Source organism: Alnus glutinosa, chromosome 12, assembly GCF_958979055.1.
Source record: "Alnus glutinosa chromosome 12, dhAlnGlut1.1, whole genome shotgun sequence".
Classification (NCBI taxonomy): Eukaryota; Viridiplantae; Streptophyta; class Magnoliopsida; order Fagales; family Betulaceae; genus Alnus; species Alnus glutinosa.
Genome location: NC_084897.1, coordinates 6,415,738 through 6,430,288, shown reverse-complemented (window position 1 = coordinate 6,430,288; position 14,551 = coordinate 6,415,738). Strand labels below are relative to the sequence as shown.

The window sequence follows — 14,551 nt, the reverse complement described above, 5'->3', positions numbered from 1 at the left end:
AGTTGTCTTTTTGTTCTAAAAAAAAATTGTTGTCAAGTTTGAGTTAAGCCATAACTGTGGTTTGCATTTCATCGACTTGCTTAAAGTTTTGAACACATCATGTCATTAGGAATCTGAGTCTTTTGACTTATTTTTGGGCTAGTGAGACTTCACTTGTTTGAGTTGAATTGTTACGAGCACATTAGCATGTAATCTGTGGGGTATGAATTTGTGCTTAATTGTGTATTTTGAGAATTGTTGGATGACTTATTGATAAATAACCTTGGCTTGCAAGATATATATATATAAAATAAATAAAAGAGATCATTTTGAGTTTTTCACTGAGTAACCGGACCTTGCCTCACTAAACATTAAGTGTTCGCGTCAAAAGGTGAGAATTTCAATTTGGTTAATTGTATGGCTAGTTTGGCTTCGTAGCCTTTTTGACTTGAGTAATTAAGCCCTTAGGGATGTTTCTACATCTAGTACCCTAAGACCATCTGGTTCGAGAGCCACTGGCCCAACACTCATTACATGGGTCAACTAGAAAACTTAAGGGAGTCGAGCATTGCATAGCCTATATAAAAAAAAAAAACAAAAAAAATATATATATATAAAATAAAATAATTTGCATATCTTGCCTTGGTTGTTTCATTTGATAGGGAGTCCAATGATTTTTGAGGTACTTATCTTGAGATTAAAATGAAACCTCATAATTGCATGTTAATTTCACTCTACACTTTTGAGAAAATGTGATGTCTTGATTGTCCATTTATGAGTGATTTGATGTTGGATCCCCTGTTGATGTTAATGATGAGGTTTGTCTTTTTAAGCATGCCAATGACGTATGAACCGTGGTTTGTGTAAAAATTCTTTCTTGTTGACAAAATACTGTTTTAATGTTTGTGGGTATCATTTCTGACAAACCCTCACGAGACTTCACTCGTCCACTAGAGAGTCCTAGGGGTTTAAAAGGCTTGTTGCATATGCTAAATGCAATCGTTTCTCCCACGAAAGAGGACTTATGTTTCATGCTTTGATTTTGTTTCTCATTTTGTTTTGCTAAGGGACTAGCAAAATGTAAGTTTGGGGGTATTTGATGAGTGCCAAAAAGTGTATATTTGGACTCCTTAATTTACATTAGTTAAACCTTTAGCTTTATTACTTTCTGATGTTTTGTTTAGTTTTGGTGATTTTACGTTTTTGCAGGACATAAAGAGAAAAATGGTTATTTTCAAGTGAAAATGCATAAAAGCTGGAGATTTGGAATTGCTGTGAAGTCGAATGATCAAATCTCAAGTTCGATGGATCGAAATTTTCCCGATGTCGATCGATCAATTATAAAATCGATCGATCGAATTTATGCGGAGCTGGAATTTCAGAAACCCTAGCTAACTCTATAAATACCATTTTTTTCTCATTTTTAAGAGAGAGCCGTGGAGGAGGCCGCTTAGGAGTGCCCTAGGGGCCGATTTCACTGTATCTTAGGGTTTTTGGGTCGATTTTGACCTAGAACTTCAATCTTTTGTAAGTTTATTCATTTTTAATGCATTCTTGTAGTTTATTTATGCTTTCTTTGTTCATGTCTAGCTAATACTTTCATCTAGGGTTGAGGATGAAACCTCACCAGTGAATAGAAACTGAGTTTCATGCTTGTTTATGCTATTTGAGTTTATGGGCTTAATTTCTCATTGTTCTATTTCGGTTTTTGAGATTATTTTTGGATATCTCTTGTGATTTCCGGATACAAGTGATGATTTGATATAGTTTCATTAAATTGATGGCTTGTGTTTTCATGTATGTTGGATATTCATTGTGTTTCATTCTATGGATACATTTGATGATTTAGTTGAAACTAGATATCTTTTGTGATTTGTGGAAGAATCGATTCATTGAATGATTTAAACTATTTTTGAAGCAAAAGTAGAACATACCTAAGATTTGCATATGAAAACCTCAAAATATGTGTGATGAGCATAAGATTAGGTTGTTGTGATTTGGTAAGTGTGGATTCCAAAACCCTAGACCCCTTTATTTTCATTATTTTTGTTTATGTTTTCTTTTGTTAAAAATCCCTAAATTTGGAACTAGGTTAAAATAGGATTAGTTTGAATAGAGATTAATTTTCACAACACAATTCCTTGTGAGATCGACCTCGCACTTGTATAACGCTATATTGCAAACGATTTATGCACTTGCGAGTATTATAATTTGCACAACATTAGCATATAAAGACTATAAAGGCAGAAGCTTGCATTGTCTTGGGGTCATGTCATATTTCAATAATTATAAACTATGTGGGAGACGAGATTACATATATCTTATAACTAATCAAAATGAAACTTTTGATATCTCATCAATAAAAGAATTAAAAAAATAATACTCATTTTCCTCTGTAGTAAGCATTTTCGTCAAAATTTGTGAATCATTGATTTTACTTTTAGATCCTATTTTTCTCTTAGAGGAGTGTACATTCTCTCTGTTGTTATTGGCATCCTCATTATCACTAACAACAGTGGCATCCTTATGAAATACCCCTATCTTCTTAACAATGATTTCAGGCCCCCAATCTACAACAACCTCTGCTTTGTCACCATCCTCAAAATCATTGGTAAGAACATTGCATATCCATAGGTGATCTCCACGGGGAATGGGGCCAAATATTGGTGGTTCCACAAAGGCCTTAATAGTATTCTTGGTATGGTTAATAACTGACGTGCTACTACTATAAAAAGATAATACCAAAGCACACGATGAGAACACAACACATAGAGCAAACCCTTTTAGTATCATATCAACATTACGTACTTCAAAACGTATCGAGGGTCCTTCACCCTTATATGTGAACCAATCAGGAATTTGATTGCCGGGGAGAAAAATGCCATACATACTACCAATTCCATGCAAAGCCCATTCCTATTACATAAGAAATGAGGATATTAGAGGTTCTGAGTTCAAACCCTAGTTCTGTTTTGATTAAGTTAAGAGAAAGAGAAACATGTACTTGTAGCAAGCTTTGCTTAAAAGTATATTTCAGATTTCTACAGCCCTCCATGTCAACATATACAATGGGATTCAGCCTCTTATCCAGGCCTGGAACTTCAACTAATTTGTAGCTGTCATTAAGGTACAAACCAAGCATATTTGAGAGGTTTGATAGATTCAGCATTCTATCGAGCACTGTGCAGTTTCTTGCATCTAGAAAAATCAAACTTGCCGGTAAATCTGGAATTGATTTAAGCTTTCTGCAACTATCCAATCTGAGATCTTGAAGCTTTGAAAGACCACCTAGGCTTGATGATAGGCTTTCAAAACTATTGCGTCTTAAATCTAAAATTTGAAGAGAAGATAAACTCCACAGATCTATGGGAATTGTGTCATCTGATAAATTGCACTCCAAGAGACATAAGTGTGTTAGTGAGTTCAAGCCTTGTAGCGCAATAGGCAATAGATTGTTTGTCTTGAGAATTTTCCTTGGTGATATCCAGGACCAAAAGAGTGAAGGAAATGACTTAGATGGTGATCCTTTACACCCACATAGAGATAAATATTTGAGATTCTTTAGTTGGACAATGGTAAAAGGCACTTGTCTTATAGCGGTTTTGTCTGCACAAAGAGTTGTTAGTGATTCCATCCCCCCCAAGTCGTCATCCAAACGGTCAATTTTAGAACACCCAAAAAGAATGAGAGTTTTCAGAGACTTCAACTTATAGAAACTTCTTGGCAGATTTTGAAGGCATTTACAATCTTTGAAATCTACCAAAACAAGATTTCTAAGATCTCCAATGGAGTGGTGAACCTCAAACAAACTTGTACAATCTTCAAGTATTAATTGCTCAAGATTGGGGAGTCTTGAAAAGTCAAGGGTCTGGCTCAGATAATGCGAGTGATTGAGATTTAGAATTTTCATCTTTACAAACAACTGCTAACAAAATGAGAAAATGAACAATATTGAAAAAGGAAGGAAAGAACAATATTAGAGCCTAAAACATCAAAACTAATTGATTAAAATGTTAAATTTTCATCATACCTTGGGAACTTCCCAAACTCGCCTGAGATTACTATGTTGCAAGTCAATCACAACTAGGTTTCTTGGATAAAAGTCATTTGGCATAAACTTTAGAGGGAATCCATGCCAGCGAAGCCACCTTAATTCAATGGAAAGATATTTATTATCTCCAATGAGTCGTATGTGATCAAGTTTGAGTAATCTCAATCTCTGCATCTTTATAAATGCTCTTGAATTTAAATTCACCTTACTTAAACTTGGAAATTCTAAAGTAAGTCCTACAACTCCTTCTGTTCCCTGCAAAAAAAAAAAAAAAAAAAAAAAAAAAAAAAAAAAAAAATAGGAACTGCGTGAGACAAATGATTAGTCCAAACAAAGAAAAATTAAATAAACATGCTTGCAATGTGTGTCGTATAAGATGTACTACATGACCAATAGTTTGAAACCTCATACCACAATACGAAAAATCTCCCCCTTTTTTTAATCTCTCACCAAAATTTGTGTTTAATCACTCATTATCCCAGAATTTTAGGGCAATAGATGATTTAAATGGTATTAATATTTTGGGGCAATTGATGATTAAATATGGTAACGGAGCAAAGGCCTTGAGGTATCTCCGTAATTCAATTCTCATTTCAATTGAATATTTCATGTATTGAGTCTAGCTCACTTATTGAAGTGTTAGAATATTAACTAAATAATTAAATTCAATATTTCTTATAAACTTATGATTTTGGGATAAGGGTGGTTTTAACAATGTTGGCCAACCAAAATGCTTTCTTGTTAATGATTTCATTTATCTTGACCTGATTAATATAATGCAATTACAAAAAATGTAAATTAATATTGTTAGCAAAGAAAACAAGTGTTCTTATCTTTAGATATGAAACATAGGGATTACAAGTGATCAATGTGAATTAGTATGCATTTTCCTCCCAAATATATAGCACATGTATTAGAAAACAAAATGTCATGTATGTTTTTCCTTCAATTTTTTCAATCGAGAAAGTTCTTGTTAATTACCTCGTGCCTCGTCAATATATCAAATGCATCGGCATGTAGCCATAATCTACTCCATTTTCCCGGTTCGTTGGGGTCTTTTTCACGAACAATTTCTCTTCCCATATCTCGAAGCAAATCATGCATCATAAACTCGTTTGTCCCACTAACTTGAAGAAGACATCGCTGAATGAGGACGCTAATTCCAATCTCTGCGAAAAAACCGCAACCATCCAGTATTTTTACAACGTAGTCTTTGTCCATGCTGATGAAGAAAAATGATATGTCAAGAAATATATCCTTTTCAGTGTTGTCACTAAGTCCATCGAAGCTTATTCTAAGTTTTTTTTGAATTTGCTCACGAGGAATCCTTTTTAATTTATCTAATGCACTTTTCCATTCTAGCATGCTTCTAGAAAAAAGGAATGAGCCCAAAACTTCAAGAGCTAGTGGCAATCCTCCACAATAAGCAACAACACTTCTTGACAAGTCAATATAATCTTCAGAAGGAAAACAACTCCTAAAGGCATGCCAACTAAAAAGTTCAAGAGATTCGCTCTCATTCATTGATGTAACTGTATATACGTTATCCACTTCTAGCTCCTTTAGCAAATGCTCATCTCTGGTTGTTATAATAATTGTACTTCCTGAACCAAACCAGTCACGCCTTCTAGCTATGGCATTCAACTGCTGCATTTGGTCTACATCATCAAGTATCAAAAGTATTGCTTTATTACAAAGTCTTTCTTTTATCATACTGATTCCTCTATCAACACTACTTATCTTTATCTCGCTTGTCTTCAAGATGTCAGAAAGAAGTTGCTCTTGGAGACGAACCTGACCCCTAGGTTCCTTGGAAGTTTCCCTAACATTTGCAAGAAAACTTTTTCCTTCAAATCCATTAAAAAATTGGTTATAAATGGCTTTAGCAATGGTTGTTTTCCCAATTCCGCCCATTCCCAAAATTCCTACCATGCGAATATCGTCAGCTCCAACATTTAACCAAAAATTAATATCTTGCACACGAGAATCTAATCCAACTGGGTAGAGTGCTATAAACAAGTGTGTGGTACTCAATTCTCTTGAAATATCTTCAACAATTTTCCTGATAAATTTGGCTTCATGCCTGAAAATTATTTTAAGAGGTTAGGTAGAGTCACATTATACAAGGGAGAATTGAAATATAAGTTTCATATACACGAACGTATAAAAAATTAGAACACCTTAGTTTTGACCATTATCCTTAAGTCATTAGCATTTACAATACTAAAAGAGCAAAGTTAGAAAGAAAATAAATTTTTATAACATAAAATTATGTTATAAGTGCGTGAATCTATAACAAATATGTGAGTATCACTTGGTTAATTAGTTGTAAAGTTTCTATTGTGTGATAGATCATGATCATAATAAATAATACAAATAATCACACATACACACAGTAGTAGTACAAGAATTTTGTGCTTTCCTCAATGTAAGATATGTTCATCAGCAGAGACTAAAAAGAATAAATTGATTAACCAAGAATTGGAGTACAAATGAGTGGAGAAGAAATATCATTCAAACGCTAAATCTAATAGACTCAAAAGCTCATTCTCTCACACTAGACAAAAGGAATTACTCTTGCTTTTAATTGTATGGCAAAGAGTAGTGTTTTTCTTTTACAAGACACTCTTTTTAAACCTATAGTGCAGCTGCCAAAGTAAGATTTTAGTATCGCAATTACAAAGGGTTTTCTTCATTCCTTTTTCTCTAGCACAAGGACCTAGTTCTTTCCAATATTCTGTCTCAAAAAATAGAAGGTGGCCTATATGTATGACAAAGATAGGTCAAAAGACTCAACACCAGGTTAGCTAGGCATTTTTAACCTAGTACTCCTACCTACTAGGAAGAGGAACAAAACGTTGGGCCCACATGATTTGATGGAATATCAAATCACATCAATAAATTTCCACCATGATTTGAATTCTATCAATTGCGATGATATATAGTCGCTCAAGTCAGAGCACTAATAGCAGATACCCTATAGATGGTTCCCTTCCTTAAATATAGAGAAAATGTAAAAAAAAAATATCACAAAAAATCACTTGCAGTAGATTCCCTACAAGTTCCCTAAGCATTAGGGAATGCTACAGTGCTTCCCAATTCATTGGGAAGCATTGTAGCATTCATAATTATTATTATAATCATAAACTCAATTCTCTCCCCTCTCACCTCTCACCTCTCTTCTTTGTATAATAATAAAATGAAAGAACAAAATAAAGTAAAAGTAAAAAAATATATATATTTTAATGGTTAAGGGAAACTATTATGGAGTATTTTTAGACAAGGAAACAAAAAGTAGTTTTGCTCCTTAAATTTAGGAAAAATAGTTGGGCGTCTATTGCTATTGCTCTCACCTTTGTCAAAGCCTCTAAGGGCAATCAAAAACTACAACTACCACTCAGGTTCAAGCAATACTATTGCACATGAACTAGTTTAGTCATAACACTATATTCCCTTCTAAATCATTTTGGCCACAAAAATTTCTTAACTAACACTTTATAATACCCCGCACTAAATTAGGATTAATGACACCCTATTAAGTGCCTAAGTGTTAGTATTATATAGAGGTGGGATTACAAGGTCCCAAAAGGGAAGAAAATGATATTTTAAACACTTCATAGATATTTCATCCGAAAACTGTCTAAGCCGTATCTTACGAAAACAATAGGAAAGTCGTTTGATCACTATTTGAACTATCCATGTTAGAGGTAAAATTTTAAAACTGTCCTATCGGTTCAAGGACTGTCCAAATGGTGACAATCTATATGCAAATCAGATGAAGCCAAGTGTGCACAGGCGTGGGGAAGGTCTATAAAATACCCAAGATAACCTAGGTGCCACTCTTGCTTTCCAAAAACGAGAGAGAGAGAGAGAGAGAGAGAGAGAGAGAGAGAGAGAGAGAGAGAGAGAGAGAGAGAGAGAGAGAAAGAGTAGTTGATTTCTTAGAGTTTTGAGCTTCAAATCTACTAGAGAGATATCACTTACCCTAACTCTTGTTTTATTTCAATTTTACCACGCATTTAGGTTATGATTAAGTTTTGTAATGTTTTATTTTCGTGGGCGCATGTGTGCGTGTTAGAAGTTTCAAAGAGAAAGTGATGGTTTTCTTAAGAAAAGCTTTAGCGTGAGTGTTAGAAATTTGAGTTTTGAGAATGATGTCTTCTAGAACGAGTTCCACATTGCAAAATGGTAGAGGAAAGTTGAGATTTGCAAGACATGTGTGGTAATACTATATACATATAGTTTTCGGTACATATTTACCTGATGATTAAGGAGTTAGTGGTAATAATTTGAACTATTTACTAATAAATAATTTGGGGGCTACAGCCTACCTTTGGATGGTAGCGCACAACTAGGTTGGTCACACAAGCCACCCCTTTACTTAGGGTTACCGAGTGGCCCACCCCCTAGCAGAGGGTTGGACGCTCTGACAACTCCAAAGTCGTGGCCCACCTTGGGAATGCAAACCCCCCCCCCCCCCCCCCCCCCCCATTTTAATCTAATGTGGAAAAATGTTGACATGACATTTATGGGCATTACTAAATTGGACAAAAAACTTGAGGTTTTAAAAACCCGGAAAAAAAAATTAATAAATAAACATAGAGAGTTATCTGTAAATGAGTGTTTACTCAAGGATTTTTTTTTTTTTTTTTTCATATACCTAAAATAAAGGTAGACATTTTTTGAAAATCATCAATAAAATTGACAAAATGATACTTACCTATATTTGAAGATACAACCTTTGATTCCAAACATTTGAATGAACATACTAGAAAATATATTTGCATGTATATGATATCACCTTAAAACAAAAATTCTTAATGAAATGTATAGAAGTTTTGCCTCTACCTGTAATCGTTTCAATTAAGTTCCGGAAAGTTTATGATCCTTGTGTGAATTTAGTATAGAAATTAGGGCTAAAAAGTGGGCAGTTATTAACCGTCCATTAACTGCTAACTGCTAATTCGTTGAATAAAAGCAGTTGAAAATAACCGCTAACCCCCTTTATATATATATATATATATATATATATATATATATATATATATATATATATATATATGAAATGACATCGTTTCACTCTAGGTTTAAAACTTAAAATCAGTTCAAAAAAATGCCCTCACCTCTCATTTCCTCTCTCTCTCTCTCTCTCTCTCTCTCTCAAGCGTTCACCCTCGTAGCCGCACTGCCTCCCTCTCCCCTTGCCGGACTACACATCCCTCATCCTTTCTTTCGCACCTTTTTCCATCCAGGTATCAACTGATTCAACAAGTTTAAAGTGGTTTTTCTTTTGTTCTTTCATATCCTTCATTTTGCTTCGTTCGGGTACTTTTTCTTTTTGTTATTGTATGAGATTTTACTTGTGCCATTATTAGGGAAACTGAAATTGGAGAAGAGTCTATGATCTAGGGCTTTATTTGCTTTTCATCCCAACATCATTGTTGCTCTCCTCATCTCTTAATTTATTTGGTTACACTTTTATTCTTTTACCTATCAGTTTGATTATACTTATGAGTACTATTAAAAGTAGGGGACAACTTCATTGATAACCCCTGATTTTTTATCACTTTTGAAAAAAGATACCCAAACTTTAAAAATTGAAAATTTATGGTATTCATCTTTTATATTTTTTTTTTTCAATTTCAACCCTCCGTTAGAATTTCCCGCTAAATCCTATCAAAATTTTCAAAAATACTCCTGTGTTTATTTTTTAAAAAAAGTTTATAAAAATTTTCAAAGATTCAGGCATGGGTATTTTTGCAAATTCCGTTAAATTTTTACCAACACCTAAATCTTAGCAATTTTTTTTCTTTTTTCCTAAAAAAAAGAAATGTGTATTTTTAGAATTTTGACAGGATTTAACGGAAAATTCTAACAGATGATTGAAATTGAAAGATTGATACCCTAAATTGACATTTATTAAAGTTTGTGTACAATTTTTCAAAAATAATAAAAAATCATAAATTATAAGTGAAGTACTTCCTTCCTAAAAGTAGAACCAAAGTTCATAACCATATCTACCCTTTTGTCTGCAATAAAGCCCTTGACAGTATAAGGGCCATCTCTTCTTTTTCAACTGATTAAAACCTCTGATATTCCACCACCTCATCAATTACCCTTGGCATCTTAGAGAATACTCGGCAGACCTTGAGGGCCTAGTTTCATTCTCCGGTCAACTTGTCCAAGCATCATGGAGATGAAACATGCTTCCAAGTTCCATCAAGTACTAGAACTTGTAGTAGATGACCATTTTTTAATGAAGGAAATTCCTATTCATCCTCTAATCAATTATTCAAAGAAAGATTTTGGAAATTATGTTACTTTAATTTTTGTGTAAATGTATAATAAATCCCTAAGTTAACATGCGATTTGAAATCAGTCTCTCACTTTCTAAAAATCAATATTCACTCCTTCAGTTTGTCGCGGATTTGAAATCAATCCTTCCGTGCTTTTTTCGTCCATTTTCTCAACTCTCATTAGTGACACATCGACCTTTTTGCCACATCACCTTCAAATATTATATTTTTAATAATTTTATTTAAAAAATATATATTAAAAAGAAAAAGAAAAATTAAAAAAAGAAAAGTGAGGGTTGGGGCAGCCACTCCCCTTAGGGAGGGGGCTGGCTCGCCGCCTCCTCCATCGGCTGGGGCTCCCTGGCCCCATCTAGGGTGACCAAGCCACCTAAGAGCAGGCTAGGGTGGTCGCGCGGCCACCCCATAGGCCAAGGGTGGCACGCTAACCACCCCAAAGGTGGTGGCACACCACCTTTGGCCGTTTTGTCTGGGAATCCGGTCGTTTCGGCTTTAATTCATTGACGGTGGGGATGGATTGGGGCCGGGGTGCAAAGACCTATAGCTACCCGTGACATTGTCGCCGCCGAGACCTTGTTGGTTCCATTGGTGATCATTGGGCTCTACGTTCCTGTCGAACACTAGCAAGAACGGTGGGAGCGAACCCAGATCGTAAATCCTTCTTTTCCTTTGCAATTCCATCCAATTCTCGATCCTCCTCCTAAAGTTACCTACTCTCCACCTCACAAGGTTCATCACCATGACACCAGTGTTGAAATACAACAGACTTTGGGAGGCGAAGACCCAGGAGAGCAACGAGTCAGACCAGAACGAGTCCGTAAAGTATTTGGTGAAGTTGGCGTGGCAGTACTTTGGCGCCCCGATGACCCGAGAGCTGTTGAGCTTGGTGCTCCAGAGTGTGTGAATGTCATCAACCACAATGACGTTCGAGTCCAAGTAGATGACACAGTCCACAGACTGATCCAAATGGGGCCAAGGGTGGTGCGCGGCCACCCGAGGCCCGTGGGGGAGGCGGAGAGCCACCCCAGAGGTGGCACTGGCCACCTGCGAGCCACCCCCACCTTTTCTTTTTTTAAGGTTTTTTTTTAAAATATATATATAAATAAAATGATTAAAAATATAATATTTTAAGGTGATGTGGTAAAAAGGCTGATGTGCTACTAATGGAAGTTGAGAAAATGGACGGAAAAATCACGGAATGACTGATTTCAAATCCGCAACAAACTGAAGGAGTGAAAATTGATTTTTAAAAAGTGAGGGACTGATTTCAGATCGCACATTAATTCGGAGATTAGTTATACATTTACCCTTAATTTTTTTTATACCTTCTCTTTCTTCCAAGGAAGATTTTAAAATTCAGTTCTTATATATGCTTCCTTATAGGTATCAATTTTGAATCCAATCAGTTTCCCATCAATGGGCCTCCTTACAATAGTATTTACAGCTCCTGTGGACTGATTCAGAAAGAACAACTTAGAGGCTTATTGTGTAAACATTCAAACATATTGGATTTTATTAATAAAAAACAAAAAATGGCAAAAAATGTCTAGAGGTAGTAAAAAAACAAGCCCAACACTGAAATAAAAAGACTCAAATCTCTTTAAAAAACGGTAAGCAATTATATAATAGTCAACCAACTAATATTAAAAAACCAATAATTGCCTAGGTGGTGTTAGCAGTTTTAGCCAATAACCGCTAACTACAACCGCTTTTTCAGCCTTAATAAAAATGACTCACATGTGACAAGCAAAATACATATATTGTTGTTGTTACAGTGCATAATAATGATAGATAATATAGAATTGAAAAGAGAGAGAGCAAGAGAAATTCATGACATAGATTTACGTGGTTCGGCAATGTGCCTACATTCACAGGAGTATTGCGTCTATATTTTAATAATAATGATTTAGGGTTACAGCATAACATATTTATAAGTAAACCCTAATTGTACGGACATATTTTGGAAAACCTCAAAATACCCTGTACCATACTGGTACCATCGTATTACTCTCTATGTAACGACCCACCCCCAATGACACAATATTGTCCACTTTTGGCTCCCCCGAACTAGACTTCCCAGGAGGTTACCTATCCTGGTACTGCTCTCGCAGAAGCACGCTTACCTGCGGAGTTCTGATAGGTTCATAGCCATCACGGCTTTAAAACGCATTGTGTCATAAATGGTGCATTTATACATATAAGCACATCTTCATTTCCAGGCGATGTGGGACATCACAATCACCCCCTCTTAGAACCTAGCGTCCCCGCTGGCGACCTTCTTAGGCTTGTGCACGCTCCCACCATCTCAGGCTGGACAACGGCTCTGATACCATTTGTAACAACTCAAGGAAAAGCGCTAGCCACATCTGCTAGTCGTTTTAGGGTGATAGCGCAGATGTGGCTAGCGCTTTTCTTTGATTCGTTACAAATGGTATCAGAGCCACCTAGTAACGCCAGGTAAGGTGGTACTAGAGCACTGCATGACATGGTCCTGACGAGGACGTCAAGGGTTTAAGGGGGGAGTTTGTAACGACCCACCCCCAATGACACAATATTGCCCACTTTTGGCTCCCCCGAACTAGACTTCCTAGGAGGTCATCCATCCTAGTACTGCTATCGCAGAAGCACACTTAGCTGCGGAGTTTTGATAGGTTCATGGCCATCACGGCTTTAAAATGAGTTGTGTCATAAATAGTGCATTTATACATATAAGCACATCCTCATTTCCAGGCAATGTGGGATGTCACAATCACCCCCTATTGGGACCCAGCGTCCCCGCTGGCGACCTTCTTGGGCTTGTGCACGCTCCCACCATCTCAAACTGGACAATGGCTCTGATATCATTTGTAACAACTAAAGGAAAAGCGCTAGCCACATTTGCGCTATCACCCCAAAAGGACTAGTCAATTTGAAGCTTCCTTAGAATCCATTATAAAAGCCCAATTTCACCTAGTAACTAGGCAATGTGGGACTTAGCACCCATGAATATCTATATAAACTACTCACTCTATGTGAACTATTCATTTCTTCCCAATATGGGACCGGGGTGTTACACTCTATGTCCACAAGAATATAAGCCACTTATTCAAACAATTATTGATCTAAAATCAGTCCCCTCAGCGATGTCTTCGATATTAGCTCTTGCAGGATTGAATGATTGATCATTTGAAAAGATTCAATATGCCCTATTTTTTTTTCCCTGTGGATCGAAACTCATTCCACCCTCCGAAGACCATTTTTCCTACACGTTTTGCCTAAATGTATTCTCAAAATCTTAAATATCTAGGTGATCGACTGTTATGTGGGACTTGTATGAATTGTTTATAAGATAGATTTGTTCAAATTCAAGATCAAAGTACGTACAAGAAATATGGTTAATTCCGCATATTATTAGTATTATTGTTTTTAGAAGTAAAATTAAAAATTAAAATTGACAAAATAAATAAAGAAAATATGTGAAAAATGAGAAAGAGATAGGCAAAGAGTTTTGAGGTAGCTCGACCCTAAAAACTTTGGTTGTTTATAACATCCAACATATATATATATATATATATATATATATATATATATATATATATATATATATATATATATATATATATATATACATATATTTATATATAATGCGATACTCTTAATGTAATAACTATTGTAGGTGAAAGATAAAACTATTGCACATACGAACTTACTCGTTTGCAGGTTTTCTTAGATCCCACCCTGACAAATTAGTAGCCTCACGTAGAGCTCTTCTCCAGTTGAGAACTTTGTCCATGTCCAACATGTAATGCTCTTCATATTTCTTGAATGCTTCTACAAAATTACCTGTCTGGTTTTTCACATCTGAGGGGTCGACATCATAGAATATAGGTAGAACCAGTTGCCTCAAAGTTTTACGACACTCCATGATCTCCACAAGTTCCTCCAGGCACCACCTTAAAGCGGCATAGCTTCTTGAGAAAACGATGATAGAGATTTTGGACGCTTGAATTGCCCGTAACAATTCGGATGCAAGATCTTCTCCCCTTCAAAGCTAGTTGTCATCTTTGAAGATTTTGATTCCGGCATCTCTCAAAGCAAAGTAGAGGTGGTCGATGAAGTTCTTACGCGTGTCTTCGTCTCTAAAACACAAGAAGACGTCGTAAATCCAGTTGTAATGGGGCAAAGAAGATGAAGAGAACATGGCTCCAGAAGATCTCAATGTTTCAGC

General features: G+C 35.7%; 1 protein-coding gene across 1 annotated transcript; it reads right to left on the bottom strand.

Annotated features, from left to right (window-relative positions):
- Nucleotides 1-2,310: 2,310 nt before the first annotated feature.
- LOC133852523 (disease resistance protein RUN1-like) lies at nucleotides 2,311-14,248 on the bottom strand. The gene is made up of 5 exons (XM_062289292.1): nucleotides 14,034-14,248; nucleotides 5,012-6,113; nucleotides 4,010-4,198; nucleotides 2,984-3,901; nucleotides 2,311-2,895 (listed from the first exon to the last, which is right to left on the bottom strand). The coding sequence occupies exons 1-5, from the start codon at nucleotides 14,246-14,248 to the stop codon at nucleotides 2,311-2,313; spliced, it is 3,009 nt and encodes a 1,002-aa protein (XP_062145276.1).
- Between the last annotated feature and the right edge of the window lie 303 nt (nucleotides 14,249-14,551).

What these genes read in the sequence shown, in the direction of transcription:
- LOC133852523 (XM_062289292.1), bottom strand. Translation starts at nt 14,248, where the DNA reads ATGGAGTGTCGTAAAACTTTGAGGCAACTGGTTCTACCTATATTCTAT. An exon ending in CTAAGAAAACCTGCAAACGA is followed by an intron (nt 6,114 to 14,033) that starts GTAAGTTCGTAT and finishes AATAATTTTCAG; the next exon opens with GCATGAAGCCAAATTTATCA. An exon ending in TTAAGCAAAGCTTGCTACAA is followed by an intron (nt 2,896 to 2,983) that starts GTACATGTTTCT and finishes CTTATGTAATAG; the next exon opens with GAATGGGCTTTGCATGGAAT.